Source organism: Triticum aestivum, chromosome 7D (assembly GCF_018294505.1).
Source record: "Triticum aestivum cultivar Chinese Spring chromosome 7D, IWGSC CS RefSeq v2.1, whole genome shotgun sequence".
Taxonomy (NCBI): Eukaryota; Viridiplantae; Streptophyta; class Magnoliopsida; order Poales; family Poaceae; genus Triticum; species Triticum aestivum.
Genome location: NC_057814.1, coordinates 405,873,253 through 405,890,105, shown reverse-complemented (window position 1 = coordinate 405,890,105; position 16,853 = coordinate 405,873,253). Strand labels below are relative to the sequence as shown.

The 16,853-nt window shown below is 47.8% G+C and overlaps 1 protein-coding gene across 1 annotated transcript; it reads right to left on the bottom strand.

The window, feature by feature from the left end:
* Positions 1 to 4,967: 4,967 nt before the first annotated feature.
* Positions 4,968 to 12,599, bottom strand: LOC123166431 (non-lysosomal glucosylceramidase). The gene is made up of 17 exons (XM_044584236.1): positions 11,175 to 12,599; positions 10,608 to 10,679; positions 10,375 to 10,491; positions 9,965 to 10,021; positions 9,781 to 9,851; positions 9,504 to 9,603; positions 9,328 to 9,398; positions 9,149 to 9,249; positions 8,934 to 9,037; positions 8,813 to 8,866; positions 8,664 to 8,719; positions 8,505 to 8,543; positions 8,090 to 8,419; positions 7,769 to 7,839; positions 7,618 to 7,690; positions 6,965 to 7,026; positions 4,968 to 6,876 (listed from the first exon to the last, which is right to left on the bottom strand). Exons 2-17 carry the CDS (start codon positions 10,635 to 10,637, stop codon positions 5,408 to 5,410), a joined length of 2,805 nt encoding a protein of 934 aa, XP_044440171.1. The 5' UTR covers positions 10,638 to 10,679; positions 11,175 to 12,599; the 3' UTR covers positions 4,968 to 5,407.
* Between the last annotated feature and the right edge of the window lie 4,254 nt (positions 12,600 to 16,853).

The following is a 16,853-nucleotide window of genomic DNA, read 5'->3' as shown; positions in this document are numbered from 1 at the left end:
TATCCCGGAGGGCCCCATGGGCTGAAGTGGGAAGGGAACCAGCCCCTGGTGGGCTGGTGCGCCCCCCATGGGCCTCCCCCTGCGCCTAGGGTTGGAAACCCTGGGGGTGGGGGGCGCCCCACCTGACTTGGGGGGCAAGTTCCCCCCTTGGCCGCCGCCCCCCTTGAGATTGGATCTCTAAGGGGCCAGCCCCCCCCCCCCCCCCCAGGGCCCCCTATATAAAGAGGGGGGAGGGAGGGCTGCACACCCAAGCCCCTGGCGCCTCCCTCTCCCCCCGTAACACCTCTCCCTCTTGCTGAGCTTGGCGAAGCCCTGCCGAGATCCCCGCTGCTTCCACCACTACGCCGTCGTGCTGCTGGATCTCCATCAACCTCTCCTCCCCCCTTGCTGGATCAAGAAGGAGGAGACGTCTCTCCCAACCGTACGTGTGTTGAACGCGGAGGTGCCGTCCGTTTGGCGCTAGGATCATCGGTGATTTGGATCACGACGAGTACGACTCCATCAACCCCGTTCTCTTGAACGCTTCCGCTCGCGATCTACAAGGGTATGTAGATGCACTCCTCTCTCTCGTTGCTAGATGACTCCATAGATTGATCTTGGTGATGCGTAGAAAATTTTAAATTTTTGCTACGATCCCCAACAACAATAATATACAAGCAACATACATGGGCTATACCAAATCACAGTCATTCCCTACAGAAATGAGTCAGACGTTCTACCGCCGAAGATAAAACCTCCTGAAACTCTATCTTCCAAGCGGATTTTGGCCTAGCCAGAAGCGCCGAAATCTCATTCCGAAATTTTGCCGCTAATCCAACTTTTCGTTAGCTTCAGTTTGACAGGTCGTGGAGCAAAATCGGAGTTCGTATGCAAAAGTTACAGCCGTTTTACCGAGACCGCTCCAACAGATTTCAGCACCGCGGAAATCACATTTCCAAGGTGTTGATCTATGTTCCGATTCGATCAATCTCATTGATCTTCGCGTGTTGCATCCGGATTTAAGTTCCACTGTCTACCCCGACGGCGGAAATCGACCGGTAGGGGTAAGTCAACGAAACCAACCTTCAACACTGACGTGCGTAACCGATCTCATCGACCCGCACTTGAACCGATCTACATATCTCATATGCATATCATCGAATCTATCACCACACAACGGAGGCTCTGATACCACTGTTGGAACACGCGGTATGCTACGCTAGCGCCAAATAAAATTTTCTACCGCGCACCCAAGATCATGCTACAAGAAATAGATCACGGGATCGGGTTTACCACTAGGCGCGCAGTCACCGCAACGGAAGTAGAGTTGGTGATGCGTGTAGCCGATCTCCCGAGCCGTCTCCTCCTCACGTCGTCGATCTCCCGCGAACAGCGAAGACCCGCAAACGGCGCCTCGCGGTTCCCTCAAACGGTTCGTCCAAGCACCGCAGTTGCGATGCCTCCAAGGTATCCACACGTGCGGGGTGCAGCGGCGGGCGGCGGACTGCTAGGTCCGGTCGCACGTCATGGGCGTGGGGAGTGGCGGCGGCTATCGAGGGTTGGATCAATATCTGCCTAAGTGGTGCGCCCACTCCCCTTTATATAGACCTCCGAGGTGGGCTCAACACTTGAGCCCACTAGGAGTCTGCGTCCATTTTCCACTCGGATCCAATCCGAATGGGCTGCAGCCCCTTAAGTGTGCAACCGTATAGGTATACGTACACATGGACATGACCAAGTCGATAGTTGGTAGCGGCTCCTAGCAGAACATGCCAACTGCCATGTGTGCGTAAAGTTGTTTGACGAACCTCGACAATGTGTCATATGCAACATTCCTTTTGCCTCATGATATTTGTCATCAAGCTCAAGGCGAGTACTTGTCACCCTTGTGATAGCTCGGCTTCTCTTCTCAAAAACGTGATACAGATTCTCGAACTGGGTTAACACTTAACCCAAGACGCATGGCCATGCTTTCTGAATCTGACCACACGAGAGGGCCCAGAGAATATCTCTCCAAATAGGAGGGGCAAATCCCATCTTGGTCAACCATGTCTCGCGGCATGTCTCACAACTCACCTGAAAGCTACCTTTATAACTACCCAGTTATGGAGTAGCGTTTGATTTGATAGACCCTAAGTGAGTCGATCCTCATCCCGAGAACATGTGAGGACCTCAGGTCTAGGACATGGCATAGACATTGTACTTGAGACTAACAGATGACAATCTCTCGTTGCGTCTCAAAGTGGGTTTGTCCGACTCAGTGATCTCCATCCCCGAGTCCATACTATCGGTTTAGCATCTCCATGCACATGACTTGTGTAACATAGTCATCAACCGAGTTGTATACTAGTCAAGGATGTGTGTCCGCATAACCTTATCAACTAGGGACCATTAGAACAATCATCATACAATACATAGTTCCACAAACAAGTCACATACTTATTGATACATATCATTGATGATGTTCAAGGACAATACAAAGGACTCATGAATACATATGGAAATATCATCATCACATGATTGCCTCTAGGGCATATCTCCAATAGGCATCATCGCGTCGCTGCCAGGCCGGGGAGCTAGCATGCGCGTCAGCCTATATGCTGACGACGCCGTCATCTTTGCAAACCCGGTGAAAGAGGAGGTCGACACCCTGCTGGAGTTCCTGAACTTCTTCGGGCAGGCATCGGGGCTGAAGCTGAACCATGCCAAGTCCTCAATGATTCCGATCAATTGCGGCGAGCTTCTGTTGTTGGATGTGCTACAGGGTTTCGGTGGCCAAATTGTAGATTTCCCCACTACCTACCTAGGGCTGCCGATCTCTCCCAAAAGACTGCGCCTGGTGCATTTTTAGTTCCTCATTGACAGAATCAAAGCAAGGCTGGCAGGTTGGAAGGGCAAACTCATGTCCTTGGCGGGCCGGTGCGTTCTGGTGCATTCCGTGTTGTCCGCGCTGCCCACCTTCGTGCTCTCAATGTTCATGGTCCCAAAGAAAATGCTAAAGGAGGTTGACAAGGCACGGCGCCACTTCCTCTAGGCTTAGGAGGAGGCTCTGATGGGTGGCAAGTGCAAGGTAGCATGGAGCTCAGTGTGCTCGTCGGTGGAGAAGGGAGGCCTCGGCGTGCTCGACCTGCGTCACTTCAGTTTGGCGCTCAAGTTGCGCTGGTTTTGGCTCGCTTGACAGCATCCGGCGAGGCCATGGATGACCTTTCCTCTGCCTTGCAATCAGAACGACCAGGACGCGTTCGTGAGGGCTACGAAGGTGGTGATCGACAATGCCAGAACAACAGGTTTTTGGAAGAGCTCCTGGCTAGGTGATGCGCCCCTCTGCTCCTCCTTCTCGGGTCTGTTCAAACACACCATGCGCAAAAACTGCACGGTGGCAGGGGTGCTCGAAAATGATCTTTTGATTAGGGACCTGCGCCACGGCAACACGATCAACATCAACCCGGAGTTCCTCTAGCTTTGGCGCCGGATTTAGAGCTCGGGAACCATACTCGTCCAGCAGGTGGATGATCATATCAAGTGGACCACTGGCGATGGTGACTGCTACTCCGCCTGGGCGGCCTACCGAATGCAATTCCCGTCTCTGCCTAGCACGGGCTTCAGCAATGTCATCTGGAAAGCTTGGGCCTCGGGGAACACCAAGATGTTTGCTTGGCTGCTACACAAGAACCGGCTCTGGTGCAACAACAGGCTGCAGCGTAGAGGATGGCCAAACAGTTATTTCTGCGGGCTTTGCGTCAAAAGTTTGGAGTCTTTAGTACACATGCTATGGGAGTGCCCCTTCTCCAGATCGATCTGGTAGAAGGCCGCGTCATGGACTGGCTGCAAGCTCCTGAGGAAGATCATGCCGCCGCACCACAGCCCTTTACATCACTGCCCGGAGCTGATCAGGAACACCATGTTGATCTTGATTGCATGGCGCATCTGGAAGGAGAGAAACGCTTGCGTTTTCCGAGCCAAGATGCAAGGGAGGAAGACGTCATCCAAACCATCAGAAGTGATCTCGCTCGATGAAGGCTTGCTGGCGCAACATGCTTAGGCCTTCTACAAGGTGTTTAGGGAGGTGCTTGGAAAAATAATCCGGGTTTTTCTGAAACACCGGTGCCTATTTATACAGAAGAGACGCCTAATTAAGCGTCTACCCTGTACAAATAAGCGTCGGTGCTTATGGAAAGCCTAGTTTATTTCTCTAAGGCCTTGTACAATGCTAGATGCTTATAAAAATAAACCGAGTTTTTCTCAAGCATCGGTGCTTATTTCTACAGGAGAGACGCCTAGTTAAGCGCCTGCCCCGTACAAATAAGCACCGGTGCTTAAGAAAAACCTGGTTTATTTCTTAAAGCATCTTTGCTAAGCACCTTGCATTGTACAAGGCTTAAGGGCATCTTCAATGCAAGACGCTTGTGCATGCGCTTAGAGGAATAAAAATAATACCATAAAATCAAAATATCTTCGGATTGCTATTTGCCCCAACGTTGGACGCTAACAGACGGGCGCTAATTAATCGCCAAACCAGCTGGAAGGCCTATTGCTACATGATCGCTCAAGTCCTGACGGAAAAAAAGACGAAGCGCCCACCTCCCGATGCCAGGTAAGGTGCTGGGATTTGTTGATCTAACTGCCAATTGACCAGGTTATTAATCCTGGCACCCGGCACCAACGCCGGGCGTTGTAGATGCCCTAAGCATCTTGCATTGTATAAGGCCTTAGAGGCCTCTTCAAGAGATGGGCGCGAGATAGCAGGCATAGGGCACGGCGGGAAAGTATCAGGTACTCCCAGCTTTAGGTACTCCCGGTGCTCCAAATTCAAAAAATCATTTTAAAATGTTTCAAAATATTCCAGAAAAAGTGTGAATGTTCACAAGGAATGTGACTACAACTCCAAAAAAATTCCAATCAAACTTGAAATGCACATCGAGAAACAAAAAAGTGAAATCCAGACATGAATAGTGTCAATGTTGCTTTTGTCTTTTTTTCTTACACTATTCATGCTAAATTTTACATTTTTATTTCTCAATGTGCGTTTCAAGTTTGGGCCTGAAATTTTTAAGAGTTGTAGTTATATTCCTTGTGAACATTCAATTTTTTCTGAATTTTTTTGAAACATTTAAAAATGGTTTTTTTGAGTTTAGAGCATCGGGAGTACCTCGAGGTTGGGAGTACCTGATACTTTCCCAGGGCACGGCGATCCCCCGCCTTTTTTTTTTTCTGTTTTTCTCTAGTTTTCCACCCGATCACTTGATCACCGCTGTTTCCGGCACGCTTTCTCCCAAATCAATGAAGCCAGCTCAAACCGGAGCTTTCAAAAAAAAAGTAAAAGGAGGAAGAACACTCCAACAGCGCGAGCAGCCTTGCGCCATTGCGCGGACTTCTATCCAATCAACCGACTAATTTATTCGTCCGCCATCATGCAGAGCTGGAGGTGTCATGCCGGGAGCACCACCTGCCGGAGAATATGGTAGAGAGCCCGGAGGAATCCCTTGTGTTGCTCTTCTTCAGGCAGCCTCAGCATGCTCGCCACCTTCTCGAACTTGTCCTGCCCAACCGAGGCGTCCCCCGGCGAGGCTCCCGGTCCGAGGTCCTTGTGGAGCTCCGGCGGCGACAGCGCCCACTGCATCGCCCAGATGGAGAGGGGCCGCATATAGTGCAGCCCGCGGTAGCCGCCCTCCGCCGTCCAGGCCTCCGGCGTCTGGAACGCGTACCCGAAGCCGTCTTTGGACCAGCTGGCGTCGTGGGCGCCCTTGGCCGTCCGGAACGCGGCCTCCAGCATGCCCTCGTGGATCATGGCGGCCGCGACGGCGTAGGTGGTGCCGGGCCATATCTCCTTGGACTGCGTCGACGACATGTCGATGGTGCCGTCCGGCCGCATCCCGTTCACCGCCCCCACCGTCCCACCCTTCACCCGCATGACGTTGTAGTCGAGCACCGTCCCCAGCGCGCTCCGGGCCTTCTCCTCCTCCACGACCGGCTCCAGGCCACACACGTGAGCGTACCACTGCCCGGCGAGCTGGTCGGCCTGGATGGACGAGCTCGTCTTGCCGCCACTGTTGTCGTAGTTGAAGTAGGTGCCGTTCCAGAGCTCTTCACCGTACACGCGCTTCGCCCTGAGGTACCGCGCACGGAAGCAGCACTCGGCGTCGCCGTCGCCGACGATGTGTGCCATGGCAGCGGCGGCCTGCAGCGCCGCGACCCAGATCCCGCCGGTGTAGGCGCTGACCCCGGACACGGACCACAGGTCGTACGTCTGGTCGGGGCGGCCCTCGTTCTCGATCATGCCGTCCCGGTCCCGGTCGAACTGGTCCATGTAGGCCATGGCCAGGTACACCGCCGGCCACGCCGCCCTGGCAAAGGCGACGTTGCCCGTGGCGACGACGCCCCGGTAGACCTGCAGCACGAACTTGGGGTTGAGGTCCTTCCACCGCGACGGGTCGTGGATCATGTACGCGTTCAGCTCGAACCACGGGTCGTTGAGCCCCACGTCGTGCGGCACCGAGCCGAGGACCTTGCGCGGCACGGTCTTGCCGTTGAGGGTGCGCATGGGGCGGGGGTCGTGGAGGAGGACGGCGCGGGCGAAGTCGCGCTGGAGGCTGAGCTCGAGCTCCGGGAAGAGGGAGAGCAGCGCGAAGGAGGCGTAGAAGTGGACGTCGTAGGTGTTCCACATGTGGTACTCCATCGCCTCCAGGTACAGGAACTGCCCCACGTTCTCCTCGCCGTCGCCGAGCAGCGTCGCGCCGAACGCCGCCGCCGAGTGCAGGTCCTCCGTCACGGACGTCATCTCGCTCAGGACGCCGTCCACCACCGGGGTGCCTTGCAGGTCTGCGCGGAACACGTCGAGGGAGAATGGCTCCGTCCCCGTCCCTGATGAGGCGACGCTCATCTTCGGAGGCCGTCCGTCTGTGACATTTGACAGAGATTTGTCCTCAGCTCCGTCGTACGAATACTGCACGGCAGATCATATACTTGCTGACAGTGATCGAGATACCTGTCCATATGGTGCCTCCAGCGACCAGATAGTAGAGTTCGTTGAACAATGCAACCGGATACCTGAAGACAAACACGACATCGATTATCTAGTACTCTCGGTAGCAAGTCCATATAAATCATTTCTCCCCTTGCGATTTTATACCCTGGAATGATCTGCAACTACATAAGTTCTGCAGACTGGGACGTAATTCTGGGTGTGTAGAGGATGCCAACTATAATGTCATGGGAAAAACTGTGAAGAGACACTTGAGCAAAGTGATACTCCCTCCGTTTCTTCTTTTTTACTTGCATATAAGATTTGTCTCAAGTCAAACTTCATAAAGTTTGACCAAATTTATATACAAAATTATCAACATCTACAATACTAGAGATATACAATATGAAATTTAATTCAATGATGCATCTAATGATATTGATTTCATATTGTGAATGTTAATATTTTTTCTATAATCTCAATCAAACCTTACTACGTTTGACTTACTTTTTTCCTTCCTTGAATCCTTTAGTTTTAGTCAGTTCATGAAAAAGTTTATACTACTAATTTCTTTTTATCCATAATGGATTTACGTGGACCAATACATGAGATTCTTATGCCATTTGGGGGATTTGTTCTTCTAGGGAAAAGACACGAAGGGAGTACGAGCTGATTACCACTCAGGCAGCCTTTTGTCTTGCAGAATAGGCCTCTGCCACTCTTCGATTTTGGACTCCCAATCCATGTGTTCTACACTCAAATAAGGAATAGCAAATGAGCATCAGAATTCTGACCACCTATGGCTAACAATCAATCACCAGAGCTTACCAAGAAGGGCATCATGAGCCAAGCTCTCTGCAGCTGCATCTCGATCCAAGCCACTGAATTTGGTGTATCTCCTGTTCCAGAAAGCCATGTCAGTTACAAGGAAAAACAGCTACAGTGGTAGTTTTGAATTTCAGTTTCAGAAATATTTCAGCACCCACCAAATTGCTGATTTTTCTTGTGTACAACATAAATGACCGAAATATTTCGACAAAAAAAGCAAATAGAAGTGTCTACTGAAATTATTGAAATTTAGTAAAATTCATCGAAATCTCATTGAAAGTGAAAACCAACTAGCCATGCAGAATTAGCAAAACACATCACCTGTGATACGTTTTCCCGTCTGGGAACTTCACCTCAGGGCACGACCACGACAGAGCAAACGACATCATGCGGGTCCCGCCTGCTGGCACGGTCGTCGCCGCCGCAACCGCCGCTCCGATGGATGATCCGGGCTTGGCCACCCTCGGCTCTTTGCCAGTGTGGGTTTCGCTGAAGGAACCATGCTGTTTGATCTCCTCCCACATGTCCTTGGCCGTGAAGTCGCCGGAGTCCGACGACCCCATAGTGAAGAAAGGGCAGTCTGTGACGCGGACGTCCTCTGTTTCCTGACACGCCATCGCGAACGTCACCGGCGGGTGCCCGTCCGCAGCCCTGCATTGGTGACATCCCAAGTTGGCTGTTACATTTGCAGTTCTGTATCATTTGAACTTTTGTGAAAATGAGATGTTTAACACACCTGTGACGGAGAAGAACACCGTGCACACCATCACGCTCCCTGTGTAAGAACAAAGAACAGAATGGCAAGAACCAATAAATAGTTAAGGTTGTTAGATAGATTTCTGCTGCATGGCATGAAACAGAAACTGTGCGGAAAAAATAATTTGACGTTCATTACATCATCTTGGAGTTGGTGTGATTTCCAGTCAGCTCTGATCTCCCACCAACTGAATTCTAGAGGATGAACAAATAGATATTAAGTCTTCACTGACAAGGTGTTTTTTATCTTCGTGGTAAAAGGGCAACGTATTGGCTTATTGCACTTACAGCCCATGTGAAGAGCAATGTTACATCTGCAGGTGTGCTCCCAGAATTTTGCACCTGCAAGACTCGGCAGCATAAGTATTTAAAAAACTGAGCAGCAAATAAGGAAAAATGGAGGCTCTACCGTAAAAGTGAAAACTGCAACAGGGAAGCTGCTCTCCTTATAGTTGTGAGGGATTATTGGTGATATCTGGCGGCAGGTGATCTTGATTTCAGGGTCAGGTTCACCTACGTTGCAATTAGTATAGTGTACAACAGAACATCTTCAGTTCATGGACATGTATCTATCAGGTAAAATATAAAAGTGCATACAAAACCTTATTGCTTTTAGGAATTTACCATCATAAACTGTCCAAGATCTTGGGAACAAGGCATGATAAGTACAGTTTTTCTCCTTAAGCTTCCAGTCCCAAGATCCAATAGCTGCCTTATCGACTCCCCTGCAAGTATGCACAATGAATGATATCTCTGGTCCATTTTAATGACCAGAAATAACCCTGTTGAGATCCACAGCTTACTTGAGAGCATCAGCAGTCGGTGCAGACAACACCGTGGAGTAGCTCTTTCCATTGGGACGCGAGCCGAATGCCTAGACAAGTGAATAGTGTCAATCATTAGAAGTTCTTTACAGTTAAGACTTAAGAGTGACACTAGGAATCGCCAATTGGGAAATGGAAGAGTTAAGTATAGTTACTGAAAATTGGTTTGCAAGGATAGGCTTTTCTTCATATAATGCTGGGAATATCTGAAAATGCTGAAAGTACCCTCTGTAGCTTCTCCCAATGCTTCCTGAACTGATAAATGAGGATGTGATTTGAGAACAGGCATGTACCATGTAAAGTTCAATCAGCTATAGAAAACATTTTTAAGTTAACCATGGCAAGCTTCAAGGTGACAGAAAAGCCTACATGTACCTGATTGACAGTGAACCTAGCTAATTTATAATCTGCAAAGGAAAGACTGAAACTTACCCAAGGCCACCAAGGGGTAGGCCACGGTAGCAGTTGTCCATCCATTTCCTGAATGGGTCATAGAGTATATCCTTCGCAAAAGTGAAGTTTGTTTCGTTAAGTTCCATGACAAAGCAGAGTGAATTTACGTAATTGCTTCAATAATAGAAGAGCGATGAAATATTTCTAAATGTTGAGCACTCACCCGGCCTTTTCCCCTTTGATCGGCATTTATCATCAGTCCCTTGAGAATCATGGGTATCTGAAGGACCACCAACAGGAATTTGGTTAGTATTAAGTTCACAGAGGAATAACATATGTAATACTCGTTGCTCAAAGCCAACAACAGTGTTGTTTCATCGGTCAGTTGCTTGCTGGCATGACTGAGCAAGCCATATGCGGCATGTATCATTGCCAAGTGTGACAGGTCTTGCAAAGTGAAGAGTAGGGGAGAATTCAACAGAGTATTCTTTTTGATAATTTTAAACCTTTTTAAATGAATGAACTAGTCATGTTCAAAACGCTCTACTGTTTTGATAATTTTAAACCTTTCATATTCTTCAAAATATGCTCAAAACAGAACCTGGGAGCTATAAAGTATGTTCAAATACGTACGATTGATATCATATCATTCATGGTCATGCTAAACAGTTCGATCTTCTTGCCTTCATCGTCAAATTTCCTCTGCCAGGTTCTTCTCGCTGGTTGTGCACAATTGATGTGCGAGCGCGCCTAAAGTTCAAAAAAAGGAACCCATTAGTGCCAGTTTAGTTTGCTGATGAAGGCAAAGACAGTACGGAGCGAAGCATTTCTAAAGAAAAGCCTTGATCGAAAAAGCTTGCCCTTACCTTTGTTTGCTCTAAACCTGCACTTCCCATCTTGGTTACAGTACAGACACCGTTTGGGTTGAAGCAGATCAGCTATTTGGATGTGTAGGCAACAGACATATGCATAGTTAGAACTTAGAATGAGAGAGCCACAAATAGTTCTTGGAAAAAGGAGCTTAATCACGATCCAGTTTAACAATCTCCACTTAAGATAGAAAAGAATAATGGAAATGAAGCGCTAGCCACCCAACACAAAATTCTATGTGTTGAACCCCATGTTTCCTGGAAAAATTCCATTTCCCTCGCTACTCCTTTTGGCTCCACCACCCGCATTGCTTCCCCTCTCTTTATTTCACCCTAAATAAGCTTTCTAGGGACATCACATCTTTGTTTAATGTGACATGTTTATTTGAACATCATTATGGAACAGAAGATGACCCCTGTATCCATCCCTTGTGCAGATCATCAATGCAAGTTTCATAGCCCTTTATTTCAGAAAAATGAAGAAAAACGTGGAAAAGCTCATGTGTTCCAGCATCCAACTTTCAAGCGCCTATGCGAGAAACTATAGAGAGGTAGAGGACTAACCAAGGGAGGAGAAGGCCAGTAGTAACTGGATCTGAATGCTTCCACTCTACCGCACCTGCATTGTTTGCTTGGCTCTTGCAGGAGATCCTCAGCTTGTCTTTATAGGGCTCAGTTACTCAAAGCAATGCGCAAGACGAGGTCTTATTGCCACACAAAACAACAATATATTTTTTTATCCTTGTGCGTCAGGATGGTTGAGCTGTCCTATTTGCTCCCTTTTGTTAATGATAAGAAATAACATGGGCTCGGATTAGTGATGAGGCCACTTAGCCATTGAGGTTGCCAATCAGAAGCCTCACCATCGATTGATATCTGTTGGGTAGCCTTTTATTGTCTTAGCCAAATGATTATAGAGGAGTTGGATTCTTGTATGGTAGCAATATGTAAAGCGAATGCTCAAAAGCCCGTATTTTGCCAAAAGAGGGAACAAATTAAGCTTTACAGGCTCCGATTAGGGAAGAATAGGATAGGTAACAGGGAAGGTACATGATGACTACTGAGTCATCAGGCACTACTACTCTCATATACTGCTCTTAAACGGCTAGCAGGACAAAGATGTTATGTTAGCTCTGTCGATGGGATAGTTGAAATAACTGCTTCGCCGGACCCCTTTTTTTTTGCGGCTAATGGTGAATTGAGCCTCTACAAGAGCATGCAGATCTGCTAGATGAAATCTTCGAGATGTAAGTACAATGCAGAAAGCAACCTCCAGCTCTAAAATGTAATGTATTCATTCATGATGCCGACAACAAAAAACAATGAGATTAGGAAGACAAAACAAAACCGACCTCGGTAGGTGTGGACATTTGCATATACGCATGTTGCCCATGTGCCCATTGACATTGAGATTTGAAAATGATCCCTGAAGTACACAATGGAAAACTCATATGCATAATAAAGAATGAAACAGCCTGGGGACCTCAACTTGCTGAAGATTGCAGATCTACATCTACTTTGTTTAGTTCCATCTGCAGAGTTATTGCTAAATACAGTACTTGCAATGTCCTCCTCTTCCAAAAGTTCCATCTGAAGATTCTGTCTAGCACTCTTGCTGAGGGATGAGCTAATCTACTCCTCTTCCAAAAGGAGCTTGGAATGGGGGCAATGAAGCCCTAACTGGTGAAAATCCTTGGACATAATGGAGTACCACTCTGAATTGAATTGTTGTTCTTGGAAGTCGATACCCTTAACAAATAATCGAACCCGACGCCAGATCGAATGGGCTGGGGGGCGCTGTTGCCGCATCCCGCCCCCACGAGTCACCCACCGGACGGGACGCCATCGCCGAAGCATCTTCTGGGGAATCGATTGGACTCAGTGGGGGAATGGAACCATACTCGCGTCGTTCAATCTTTTCTCGCTATTCAATGGGGGGAACTGAATTCGCATAGGGGGGGAATCGAAGCCAACACAGGGCATCTGTGCTTGTTCGGTTCAGAACAGGATAGATAATTCAATGACATTGTTTTTTTTTTTCGAGTGAAATATTGTACTCCCTCCGTTTTTAAATATAAGTTTCTTTTACATTTTAAATTGACTACAACATACGAATGTATCTAAACATATTTTGGAGTATAGATTCATCCATTTTGTTCCGTATGTAATCACTTGTTAAAATCTCTAAAAAGACTTATATTTGAGAACAGAGGGAGTATTACTCAACTAAAGCAGTTCATACAACCAATTATAGCTAGCTCCCTAGCGTCCCGGGCCAATCTAAGTCATGGTTCTGCCTTCTACACGAGCAAATTTGGCTATACTATCACTAACTTTATTTTGGCTACGATTAATATGAGTAATGTTAGATCGAGGCATATCGTCGATCATCCGAGGACCAAACAATCACACAAGCACGACATCGAGATTTGTTAACGAGGTTCACCGATATGGCTATATCCCCGGGGTCTGACTATGGGTGCTTCTCCCCATGACACTGCTACAATACCGCACCCGGTCGCCCTGGACACCAGCACAAGCCGTCAGCTTCCCCTGCATTCCGGTGCTATTATGTTGGCATAGGTTACATCGTGCATCTACCCCCGCTATATATGAGAAGCCTAGGATACAAGTGTCCTACTAGGACACGACTCCATATCCTATCTAAACACAATACAACTACAAGTCCAACTATAACCTACCTTGTACCCTATATTCGACACAACTCCAGCAAACTTCACCTTGGCGAATATATTCCACCACGCTGGATTTGTCCATGCGTCAAACCTCCATGTACATTGGACTTGAGCTTATCCCATGAGTATGGCTGCTACTCCAAAGACTTCATGTGACTCCACCTGCAACTTGTAGTCTCTTCTTTTCTTGACCACAGTCAACACTCGAGCAAAATTAAGTTCCTTGTTACTCAAGTTTGTGTCCCAACTTCCAGAATATCCGTCAACGCCATCACACACCGATCACTGGCCTGTGTGAAAGTGAACAACTCACATATTGGGTGTCACACATAAGAGTTACCTGAACTCAACATCACCACTCTTCCTTGACCGCCTGTCTGAAACTTGAAAGAATTTCACCATTGCTTGTTGTCATCCCGAGTCAAATTCGCAGTTGTCTCACCACATGTATGTCCACCAGAGCCCTGGCCTGTCTCCATGTCCCATGCGTACCGCACGCCTCGCCGCTATTACTGCGTCGAGCCTCCGCTGTCCCGGTTGAGTCTCAAGGGCCGCGGACCCACACCACTCAACCCCCACTGCAGAGTACCATGCATCGGTCATGCCGACCGATGACGAGTTTCACGCTTCCATCAGACCCCGGGGCTCCAGTCCGAACTGCGTGTCCCTCGCTTTTCCCCCTTGCTGAATAGGATTCGATTCCCTGGATCCTTACATCGTAGCCCCTCAATCCAGCTCCATCTTCAACATGACTCCATGGTAGATGATCAGTCCACCCCGCGCCCAATCGACTTCAAGCTCTCATGTGCACCGTCTTGAATCAACCCCGCGCCATAGTTTTGTCGAAGCCACACAAGCCCTCAGGCGTGCGCCACGTGTTTCCACGCCTCAGTAGTCGGTCACCATCAGCATCACACCATCGTCTTCTGTACCAACCGACTTACGTCGATCCGTCAGACTGTCTAGTCCGACCCAGCCGAACTTGTTTGACTACATGACACGCTCGAGGCTCCAAAATCGTCTTATGTGAATTTCCGTCCATCACATGATAATTCCATCTCAGCTGACCTGACTTCCTGCAACACCTTCAAGCATCACAGATGCACCAATTTTTTTTCCATCCTTATCTGCCATAACCCAAGGTTTCGAATCCCGTTGAAATTCTCCACCTCAAATCTAGTATCTGTTGGCGCCATGATTCTTCGTATAGCTGACCGTGTGAAAAATATCCTTAGCTCAATTCCCGATGCTGGCTATTGCTTTGCCTGTGCCCATGCTCTACTAGTGTATTACCACGTGATTCTTCTTCATCAATTTGATCTGATTCTGCCTCTCTGTGTCACGTGAGGACTCGGTCCTCTTTTTGTCCAAACAAATCTCACGTGCCTTCCAATCAGCCAAAACACTAGCTTGGATCCAACGTGCCTCCACACATGTTCGTGGACGGACGCCCGGCTCAGCTCGTGGCCTGCTGCACGTCAAGCTCATGCGATTGGGCCTTGCTAGGCCGCTAGCCAGCACCTCGTCCAACGCCTTGGGCCACGCCCGCGCGCACTGGATTTCGCCGCCGCAGCACACGCCCCCGATCCAAGCTGCACGTTTCCTGCTGTACTCGCTCGCCCGATCGATCAACCGATCGACCGCCGCACGTCTTGGCTTACGCACACGCGCCTGCTGGTTCCCATCTCAATTGATCCGATAGACAGGTTCCTCTGCTACGCGTTGCACCGCCGCCTCTTCCAATCGCTACCGAGCAAAGAATCTTCGCCGCAAGCCGAACTTTTCTGCCGCCACACGCGACCAACTCGACCGATTCCACGAATTCTCTGGCTCCTTTCCTATCAACAATCCACAACCTCCAAACAACCTAGCTCATGATACCACTTGTTAGAATAAATTCGAGGCATATCATCGATTATCCAAGGACCAAGCAATCACACGAGCACGACACCGAGATTTGTTAACGAGATTCACCGATATGGTTACATCCCCGGGGCCTGACTACGGGCGCTCCTTCCCATGACACCGCTATAATACCGCACCCAGTCGCCCTGGACACCAGCACAAGCCGCCGGCTTCCCCTGCGTTCCGGTGCTATTATGTTGGCATAGGTTACATCGTGTGTCTACCCCCACTATATATGAGAGGCCTAGTATACAAGTGTCCTACTAGGACACGACTCCATATCCTATCTAAACACAATACAACTACAAGTCCAACTGTAACCTACCTTGTACACTATATTCGACACAACTCCAGCAAGTAATACAAAAATCACGAAGAGACATACGGTATCTAATCTCTATAATAAGCGACGAGCAGACCGATCTATCAACCTCCTTGGCCTGGATCAACTTGACAGTAACAACTGAATCCAGTTCTATCTCAACCTCCTTGGCATGGTTCATTTTTACTCGTGTGTGTGTTAGTGTTCAAGTTTGTTTGTGTTAACATATGAAGTCGAGTTAAGTTTAATTCAGAAGTTTTCTCTTTTTTATACACTTTATTTTCATATTCTTTCCAGGTTTTTATTATGTTCGATCGATATGGATGTCGGTCTAGTTATAGGATTTGTGATGCATCAGCAAGGTACGTAATCTTTTTTGCATTTCAACTTTTTGCAAGAATGACTTGAAATTCACTAATAAAAAGGACAATTCACATAATAGCCCCTTTTGAAAAGATAAAATTCTCATCGTACTATCGTAAGCACAATTTGCATCCTAATACAACAATATACCCTTTGGGAAACATAAACATTATTTAGCCCATAGTTTTTTTTAAAGGTAGAACAAAGTGGGAGTGCTAGAAACAAAACAACCTATATGAGACACCGAAAATGATATATGAGACAAGAAATTGTCCTAGCAAGAAAAGGTCCAACATCATTTCAGGTGTGGTGGAGATCTTCACCCACCTTTTTTTTGAAAAGTCATCATGGCTAGCTTTATTAAAATTAAACAACGCTTACATCGTTCGCTAGAACTTCAGAAATAAAACCTGGAGGTGAGTTCAACCACAAGTTTGGTGGATCAACACTTACATTATGCGCTAGCACATGAGCCACCATATTTGATTCGCAGTTACAATGCTCAATAACGACCTTTCCAAAATTACCTAACAGTAAACGACATTCTTCAAGAATTGGGTCTGCCACATCAAGTGCCCAGATTTTTGTTGGAGAGTCTCCACTAAGATCAGACTATCCGTTTGTACCAACAAGGAGTTGCTGCCAACTGTATTAGCCAATTTTATGCCTTCAACCAGAGCTGCAGTTTCAGCTAACAACACATCCGCGACATGTTCGATTTTTGCTGTAGATGCTGCAACCTAGTTGTGTGTTTCATCTCGAACAACATGTCACAGAATTCTCAACATTAATGTTTGTATAAAACATTTCTCATAAACTTGAAACATTTCATACTATTTCACTAAAAAAAATCTTTTGCATCTAAATAGATAGCACCCAGTACTAGATTTCTTCGTACATGTTTACTTTCACGTTACCACAATTATTGATGTCACCTCAGTTATTGATATCCGCCAG

Bases quoted from the DNA above. Each gene is read 5' to 3' on its own strand.
- LOC123166431 (XM_044584236.1), bottom strand. From the start codon at position 10,637: ATGGGAAGTGCAGGTTTAGAGCAAACAAAG. The intron at 7,840-8,089 runs GTGATGTGTTTT...TTTCTGGAACAG, and splicing joins GACGGGAAAACGTATCACAG to GAGATACACCAAATTCAGTG. The intron at 6,877-6,964 runs GTATCTCGATCA...CAAATGTCACAG, and splicing joins TGGAGGCACCATATGGACAG to ACGGACGGCCTCCGAAGATG.